At 38.5% G+C, this 9,228-nt stretch overlaps 1 protein-coding gene and 1 long non-coding RNA gene across 8 annotated transcripts in view; one reads left to right on the top strand and one right to left on the bottom strand.

Moving 5' to 3' along the window:
• The window catches only part of LOC124301254 (uncharacterized), a 31,310-nt gene extending 27,630 nt beyond the window's left edge, over positions 1-3,680 (bottom strand). The window contains exons 1-12 of one of the 7 annotated variants that reach the window (XM_046756086.1): positions 3,549-3,680; positions 2,438-3,425; positions 2,252-2,350; positions 2,060-2,179; positions 1,868-1,987; positions 1,676-1,795; positions 1,484-1,603; positions 1,292-1,411; positions 1,100-1,219; positions 908-1,027; positions 737-835; positions 118-207 (exon numbers count right to left, since the gene is read on the bottom strand). In XM_046756086.1, the coding sequence (XP_046612042.1) occupies positions 118-207; positions 737-835; positions 908-1,027; positions 1,100-1,219; positions 1,292-1,411; positions 1,484-1,603; positions 1,676-1,795; positions 1,868-1,987; positions 2,060-2,179; positions 2,252-2,350; positions 2,438-3,374 (2,065 nt within the window). In that variant the 5' untranslated portion in view covers positions 3,375-3,425; positions 3,549-3,680. Of the gene's footprint in view, positions 1-117; positions 208-736; positions 836-907; positions 1,028-1,099; positions 1,220-1,291; positions 1,412-1,483; positions 1,604-1,675; positions 1,796-1,867; positions 1,988-2,059; positions 2,180-2,251; positions 2,351-2,437 lie in introns of all 7 variants that reach the window. The other 6 variants (XM_046756088.1, XM_046756087.1, XR_006907437.1 and 3 more) reach the window with 6 other exon arrangements.
• Positions 3,681-3,855: 175 nt separating this feature from the next.
• LOC124301260 (uncharacterized) lies at positions 3,856-5,369 on the top strand. The gene is made up of 2 exons (XR_006907440.1): positions 3,856-4,266; positions 4,995-5,369. It is a non-coding gene; the product is annotated as an uncharacterized LOC124301260 (long non-coding RNA).
• The last annotated feature ends 3,859 nt before the right edge of the window (positions 5,370-9,228 follow it).

Raw genomic sequence — 9,228 nt, 5'->3', positions numbered from 1 at the left:
CTGAGATGAGAAGACAAAATACATATTAATTCTCATCATCTTGACTTCTGATCATAATCTTTACTGCTAACATCATAGCTCCAATATAAGTCACTGAAAATAGTCTCAATAATGTACCTTCACCGCCACAGGTACTGCATCGAGGAGTGGCTCTCGTTGAAGCCCTGTATGTCACAGAATCGTGCGAGCGTGTTGATCTGTTGTGTTCTGAGGGTTGAAAAATTTTGAAAACACGAAATTTCATACAAAATCAGTGAAACTAGTTGAATTTGCAAGACTTTTTGAAATTTGAAAATTATGCGTAATCAATATTGAGTATATTTTATAAGGTACGAATAGCAGAGTACAATTTAATTTATTTTTAAATGTATTAAAACACGAGCCGTCATTTGGTTTAAAATTCATTCATTCATCCACTCCACAACTCATTCGTTTCAGGTGTATATTGTTTAAAAATGGTGTATATTGTTAAAATTATAGTGAATAGTAGTCTTTCGTCGAGGCACTATATTCTTGGATTTCTCAGTGTTTTTTGTTGTTCCTTCGTTTTCAATCGTCTATCTTTAAATTTGACTTGACTTGTGGAGTTTATAATAATTAATGTTAAATGTTCTTCTCCGAGGTTTGAATTTATTTTTTTATTATAAGTTCGTCGAATTTTGGTCTGCTAATATTTCATCCGCGTGTGTCGAGCTCATTGCGTGGTTATATTTGAATCATTATACATTGTTAGTACCTTCTCCTCCAAATAGTTCCGATCCGTAAGATCTCGCAGAAGTGCTGGATGCAGCAGGTTTGGATGATCCATTCATTGGACAGGTCGTTCTGTTGTGTCCTAGATATTGGAAACAATTTGCACGTTGAATTGTACATTATATCTCATTTATCAATATATCTTCGTTTATACCTTCTTCGCGACATATTCCGCACTTATATGATCTCTTGGGACTTTCGGTGGCTCTGAAAGCTTGAATTACCGACTGGGATGCAGTTGATTTATTCATTGGACAGGTCGTACTGTTGTGTCCTAGATATGAGAAAAAATTTTCACGTCAAATCGTGAATTATATCTCATTTATCAATATATCTTCGTTTATACCTTCGTTGCCACATACTCCGCACTGATATGATCTCTTGGGACTTTCGGTGGCTCTAAAAGCTTGAATTACCGACTGGGACGCAGTTGATTTATTCAGTGGACAGGTCGTTCTGTTGTGCCCTAAACATTCGAAAACATTTTCACGTCAAATCGTGAATTTTATCTCATTTATCAATATATCTTCGTTTATACCTTCTTCGCGACATACTCCGCACTTATATGATCTCTTGGGACTTTCGGTGACTTTGGAAGGTTGAATTATCGATTCGGATGCAGCCGGTTTATTCATTGGACAGGTCGTTCTGTTGTGCCCTAGATATTAGAAAAAATTTTCACGTCAAATCGTGAATTATATCTTATTCATCAATATATCTTCGTTTATACCTTCTTCGCGACACACTCCGCACTTATATGATCTCTTGGGACTTTCGGTGACTTTGGAAGGTTGAATTATCGATTCGGATGCAGCCGGTTTATTCATTGGACAGGTCGTTCTGTTGTGCCCTAGATATTAGAAAAAATTTTCACGTCAAATCGTGAATTATATCTTATTTATCAATATATCTTCGTTTATACCTTCTTCGCGACACACTCCGCACTTATATGATCTCTTGGGACTTTCGGTGACTTTGGAAGGTTGAATTATCGATTCGGATGCAGCCGGTTTATTCATTGGACAGGTCGTTCTGTTGTGCCCTAGATATTAGAAAAAATTTTCACGTCAAATCGTGAATTATATCTTATTTATCAATATATCTTCGTTTATACCTTCTTCGCGACACACTCCGCACTTATATGATCTCTTGGGACTTTCGGTGACTTTGGAAGGTTGAATTATCGATTCGGATGCAGCCGGTTTATTCATTGGACAGGTCGTTCTGTTGTGCCCTAGATATTAGAAAAAATTTTCACGTCAAATCGTGAATTATATCTTATTCATCAATATATCTTCGTTTATACCTTCTTCGCGACACACTCCGCACTTATATGATCTCTTGGGACTTTCGGTGACTTTGGAAGGTTGAATTATCGATTCGGATGCAGCCGGTTTATTCATTGGACAGGTCGTTCTGTTGTGCCCTAGATATTAGAAAAAATTTTCACGTAAGATCGTGAATTATATCGTATTTATCAATTTATCTTCGTTTATACCTTCTTCGCGACACACTTCACATTCGCGCGTTTTTTCAAGACTCGGTGTAGGCGGTGGAGTATGAGAATCCATGACTGAGCGTATCGAATCTCTGTTTTCTGGAAATTTCAGTTTCAAAACTTACGAATCTAAGACGAATAAAATACATTCATTCGATTATAATACTTTGTCACTTCTGCAATTACCCAACTCGCACGGAAATTCCTCATGATCGACCTGCTCTTTGGATTGCAACATTTTCCTCCAGATATCAGCCAATTTTTCCAATACATTTCTTGTCTCAGTCTCCGCCTCAGCCTCTGTTTCATTATCTGTCTTATCGTCTCCGAATAACTCGGTATTCGTATTATCAGAGGCCTGTGACGAAATCTCTTGACCCATCATTCCATCTTTTTTTATCTTCTTGTCACCGTTCATGTTATCATATGGTATTTCCGCTGCGTCAGCATCACTTTTTGCTTCATCGTTATGATTTTTATGTGGCTCAATATCAAATATCACAAGTAAAGTATCAATAAGCTTGGAGACCAATTCATTCTGTTGTTTCTTTATTTCAATATTGGATAATTTACCAATGACAGCGATAAAATCATTGACAGTGTTTACGATCTTTTCTTTATCCCGCGAATTTCCAGCATTATTTTTTTTTAATCGCGAGAATAAACCATTGGTGAAGGTAGAGCTCAGTAATTCCTTATAATCCATCAAATTTTTCCCAGATAAATCGTTGATTTTGTTGAAAAAGTCTTCAGCACTATCTTCAATAGCATTTATAATGACATCTTCATCGTTATCTTCACAATCATCTGTTGAAACTTCGCTGTCTTTATCTCTATTATCATAAACATTTTCAAGTTTCAACCAAACTTCGCGCGCAGTTGCGCAATTTTCGAGCAACAGAAGCAGCTCGCTGCTTATATGTAAAATCAATTTTGATTTAGCTATTCCATCTTTTTTCATCCATGACTCACCCACCGCGGATGATTTTTCGTCCTCGTCGACATGATCCCAAAGATCAGATACTCTCAACAAAGCTTCGGCTTTCATTCGCCAACTTCGATAATTGTCTTTCGTTAATACATCGAAACCGATTGCCCCTGAATCGCTTAGTCTGTTTGTCATCGCACGTGTAGTACCCCACTCCTGGGAATCTCCTATAAATATCACAGATGCCGAGCCGAAAGACGAACAAGTCTGAAACTAAGCCTACTATTGCCGTCTCGAATCGATACCGTGAATTTCTCAGCTTCAACTCGACCAAAAGAATGAACTTAATGAAAGCTTATTCCTGCCAGCAGTTTTGTGTTAATACGTTTATTTGCACTTCTCCGAACAAGACAGTAGAACAAGATAGAGCTTTTGCAACGCAACCCGCCAAATATGCAACAGAATCGCGCAAGGTTTGGACTTGTACTGCCGCGCCAATTTACTTCTCCGTATAAAAGTTCCAACGCCGCGCGCCGTCTGTCGTGCATCTCTGAACACTAGAGGTCCCCCTCCCATTCGTGTTTGTGCGTCACTACGCATGCTACATCTATTCCTGTGATGGCCGAGCCTTTTCTGCTACTGTGATGAAGAGATAGTGTCGTTTCTACCGTCCTTTATTTTCGTCTAGATAAGGTGACCAACAGTCGAAACTATTAATATTTTTTATGGAATAATCGGCCTATTCAGGGTACGGATGATCTATGTGCCAAGTGTCCATCAAGTCCATTTGATTCTATCTAATGACGGATAATTATAAATTTAATACACTCCATATTAGTGAATCTATTCCATTCTGACCATTCCGTTAGATATATACTATTAGTTCTAAACTTGGTTCCTGATAAACGTCTTGTGCGCATCCACTTCAAGTGTCTGTTGCAGTTGAGAAAAAGTGACCAGCGTTATTTGATGTCAACAACTGTAAAACCTATTGATCGCACTTCCGCCGTTATCACAGAAAGCTGCATTGAGATGACAGCCACGTACATGGAACGTGATAGCGGTAACTCGGCTGAATAGCATTTGGGTAATTCCGCCTCTGAGCAGCATATCTTAAGTGTAGTTTAATCTTGTATTTTTCAAATCGATTGAAACTCTTCGTTACGTAAAATGAACAGAAAAAAAAGTGCGCCAGTATTTTTTTGCCAGTTCAGAAAAATTTGTTACATCAGTTATAAATTATCGCATTTTACTGTTAAAATAACGGACGGGAAACTTTGCAAATTAATATTTGGGGTCCCCTTACTGTGGAGAGGTGTGCAAAAACGCGTTTTGAAGATAATGAGAGACACATCTCGAAAGAAATTTGCAATTTCTGAAAAATGTAGTTTTGTTATTCTTATGAGTGTTTCAAATTTTGCAGAATGCGTCTTTCGTCATCTTCGAAACACGTTTTTAAACATATTTCTACGTCAGGGGGGACCCGAGATAATAATTCTTAACGCCACACGCGCGCCACTTTTGCAGCAAAATGCAATAATTCGTGGTTAGCGTACAAATTTTTTTTTGATATACGATGAAACGCGATTCCACCTCTTTACATACATTTCACGTAAGAAAAGTTTTAATTGACTCAAAAAATGGAAGTTCATTTCTCGCCAATTTCAGGTGAAATTGCCCATTTATAGTTTCGTGCAATTCTGTATCTCATTATCTGTCAAATTAAGTTAATGCAAAGTAAGAACAACGCGTATTGTTTCATTTCGAATTTTTAACTTCACTTTTCTAAGACGTCTTCTTTTTCAAATGCTGCAGGTTGAAAAAAATCGTTATTGTTGTACGACCATATTTTTCCTCTGCGCTAACGGTACCCGCGATACAAACAACATTGTTCGTCACAGTTAGTGGACAGTACGTAATCAAGGTCGAAGGATAAAACAATTGGCCCAAAACGAATTCGAACGAACGAAAGAAAAAAAGGTGCGCGGTACAAGGTGGGGGAATTATTTTAGGTTCAGCCCTTGGTGGGATGCAGAGGGCGCAGTTTCGTCCTTGATACAATATCAAACTTTTCGAAAAATCGTCATTCTCCTGTGTTTAGTATCACTTGACTTGTAATAATTACGTACACAAATACCAGGCACAAAATCCATGTAAACTTGTGCTATCAAAATTGTAAAATCCTTATAGTATCTCCCAAGAATACAAAAGCAAACTGTGACGGATTTTATATTGTAACGTTCTTAGACGTTCCGAAAATAAATATGGATCCGTGAGTTTGATTATCAAGCGAAAATCAAAGGCGTAAATAAAATTTCGTGACAAAGCTTTAATTGCAAGATATGTGTTTTTCGTTTTAAGTCTGAAACAAGACAGTTTTTACAATAATGTTGGTTGACGCAGCAACCTTATTCTTTTGAAAGACATAAGAGGTTTATAAACGTCTTTTATCTATGATGACTACTAGATCATTAAAGAGTGGGCAAAACGGGTGATTTCACCCTTTGTAACACTACTCCCCCCCCGAGGAAAAGAGTCGACCCGACTCGGGAAAGAAAAAACAATTATAAAAGTAATCTAGCAGTCAGTGCTCAAAGGTGAGTTGGAGCTGTGGCTCTAAAAATTCAAAGACTCCCTCTTTTACTATCTGGCATTTGCCGACAGTCTCTAGGTAAACCACAGAAAACCTTGAGCAGATATTTGAGAGTTAAATAATTTCAAAAATTTATGTGCCTTGTTTTATAAAGGTAAGTGTTGTTAAGTGTTATGTATCTTCATGAATTTGAAGTCATCAGCAACGCCCCAGATCAATGTCGAAGAGAAATCTAATCCTCTTCATGAAGGATTGTCCGAACTAAACATGTCGGGTGAAAACATCGAGGCGGGAACCGAAAATTCCAGGACCAAACAGAATAAAAGCAGATTCCTTTTTGAGAATTCACACAGGAAACAGGGAAATAGATGGGTGACTGATCCAGGACTTCTTTAGAAACAGCACACCCTAGAGTTTTTGGGAGGACAAATGTGAATGATGGTATAACAATTCAAATTCACTAAGTGAATTGGGAGAATACACGAATAAAATAAATTGAATATTTATTCAAAACAAAAGAAACGATCCTATCTGAATCACATTCCTGTATTTCTTCAAAGTAAGGCCACCAGTCATCCTCAGGAATCGGGAAAGGTCGGAAGGAAAAGGCTGTGTCAAATAACCTGAAAAAGTGCTCACAAAAACTGACAATTGAGGTTAATAAAATGTGAAAATCAAGCAATCGCTCATCGATCTCGAAAAATAATCGTGGCTCTATTCACATTATAAAATAAACCAAAGCCTATCCGACACGAAACTCGATTCCAAAGAAGAAGTTTCTAGAAAGAAACAAAACTCTTAGAAAAACAAAAGAGCATTTCAAAACAAACAACTTCTTATATTGAAAACATCAGTTCGTTGTTGTTCTCCGGATGTCAAGGAAGTAAAAAAATCTTTAAAAACTTGATCTGCCGTAGCTTCTGCATTAATAACCAAGACAGGAGCCGATAAATAAGAAAAGGTTTGTTTTACTAGCCAATCTTCATGAACCTCATGAACAGTTCTGAGTAGTTCTAAAGAAATGTACGATTCCTCCTCACGAGAACGGGAACTAACTCGAGCAAAAGAAGTTTCTGGAGAAACTCGCAAATAAACAATCAAATCTACTCTGAGCTCAGACGAGCGAATGAGAAGATCAAAATTTTTCATCAATAAATGAGATTCGAAGTCGCGAAAATTACCTAACCTTCGACGAGCTTCTACGAAACAATTGCTACTGAATATCGATCTTTCCATCACCTTTACAGGTAATGAAGTCGTCTGAAGATGTCTATCTAACATAACCATCTGAGCGAAATGCTGAAATTAATAGCAATAACGATCTGGGTCCTGATACATCAAATCTAAGAGATTGATTCCATCCACGTCTCGATATTATTCAAGAGGTTCTAAAAGTGTACAGACCTGGTGATCTGCTAAAAACCTTTTGGTGAAAGTTGTTTTTCCGCATCCGATATTCCCTTCAATAATGATCGTAAGCGGTCGAGTTTTACTCAAATGAATTCCAAAAGGCAGATTCTTCTCCCAATCGATGACCGACTATAAAGAAGGTCAAGTCGATCACAGTCGTCAAAGGTGTACGTCTGAAGATCTAACCTCGAAGGATGTTCCTGGTCTTGAAGAGACTGTTCCAGGTTGATCTTCTTCAAATGGAGCAAGACGATCCAAGTGTACCACTTTCTGACGCGAATGAGGAGATCTTCGGATTATGTAAACAACATCATTTATCCGGTTAACCACTAAGTAAGGGCCTTCCCAATTTCTTTGTAGTTTTGGACATCGTCCTTTCTGTCTTCCGAGGTTGAAAGAGCCAGACAGAATCTCCAGGATTGAATTTAAAATCTCTGGCTCGAATATCATAACGAGTTTTTAATTTGTCTGAAGCCATAGAAATTCTACTCCTAGCAAAGTGATGAATTTCTTCTAAACGTTGTTGTGATAAGAAGGCATAATCTGTTTGATGCTGTCTTTGCACAGGAACAGGGCCTTTCTCTAAATCTGACGGAAGTCAAAGATTTCTTCCAGTAAGCATGAGGGCCGGCGTATGCTTCGTCGTCTCATGAATCGCAGATCTGTAAGATAAGAGGAAGAAAGGGATCCAGGCGTCCCAGTCTCTCTGATTCTCCTCTACGAAGGACGACAAATACTGTAGCAAGGTTCGATTCAGACGCTCTATCATGCCGTCAGATTGCGGATGCAAAGGAGTCGTACGAGTTTTTCTAACCCCTAAAATCTGAGTAACCTCTTTCATTAAGGTTGACTCTAAATTTCGGCCTTGACTCATTATGAAGTTCTAGAGGAACTCCGTGTCTATAAATAAACTCTTTAACGAATGCCTGTGCTACAGTGGAGGCTTCTTCATTAGCGAGAGGGACCACTTCAGGCCACTTAGTAAAATAATCAGCAATAACTAGAGCATATTTATTTCCAGAATGGGTTATCGGGAGGGGTCCGAGAATGTCCATCGCTATCCTTTCAAATGGAGCTCCCACGTTGTAAATTTAAAGAGAGCTTTGTCCGTTCGCTCGAGGTCCTTTCTTTGCTGTGCAGATTCGACATTTTCGTCACCATTCTTCAACGTCCGTCTGGCAACGAAGCCAAAAGTAGAAGTTGCGAATTCTGCCCAGAGTTTTATTTGAAGCGAAGTGTCCGCCTGTAGGAAAATCATGATAAAGACCAAGAATCTCCGGAACTCGTGTCCTGGGAACCAAAAGTTGCCACCTGATTTCGTTCAAGTCTGCAGATTCCCATTTTCGGTATAAAATTCCATCAATTAAAAGGATAGAGTCCCATTGAACCCAATAAATTGTCAAATCTGGCTCGGCTAAAAATATATCCTGCCGGTCCGGGCGAGTTTCTGCTTCTTTCCAAGACTTCACTTGATTCAAAGTGTCGTCCTCTTGTTGCGATTTTCTCCATTCCTCCAGGTTATTTTCGAGAGAAATATTCCGTATTAAAAGCGAGGGGTCTCGGTTTTCCTCTAATCGTGCATATTGTTTACACTCTGGCATTTCTTCGCAGGGTCTTCGAGAGAGAGCATCGGCGTTTCCATGATGAATTCCTGCTCGATGACGAATGTCAAAATCGTACTGTCCAAGCCTTTCTAACCATCTAGCTACCTGACCTTCGGGAAATGTGACCGAAAATAACCACTTGAGAGAAGCATGATCTGTTCGTATCAAAAATCTCCTACCGTACAGATAATGATGAAAATGTACTACGGTCTTAACAACAGCTAAAAGTTCTCTACGAGTGACACAATAATTCCTCTCAGTTTTACTCAAAACTCTGCTGAAATAACTCATCACTCTCTCCTGACCTACCTGAATTTGTGACAGAACCCCACCTATTCCTGAAAGAGAGGCATCCGTATCTAAAGTAAAAGGAAGTTCGACTTCTGGATAAGCTAAAATCGGCGAAGAAATAAGATTTTCTTTTAATTTCTTGAAAGCTTCT

This window comes from Neodiprion virginianus, chromosome 3 (genome assembly GCF_021901495.1).
Source record: "Neodiprion virginianus isolate iyNeoVirg1 chromosome 3, iyNeoVirg1.1, whole genome shotgun sequence".
Classification (NCBI taxonomy): domain Eukaryota; kingdom Metazoa; phylum Arthropoda; class Insecta; order Hymenoptera; family Diprionidae; genus Neodiprion; species Neodiprion virginianus.
Note: the sequence above shows the minus strand (reverse complement) of the source record. Positions and strands in the feature narration are given on the sequence as shown.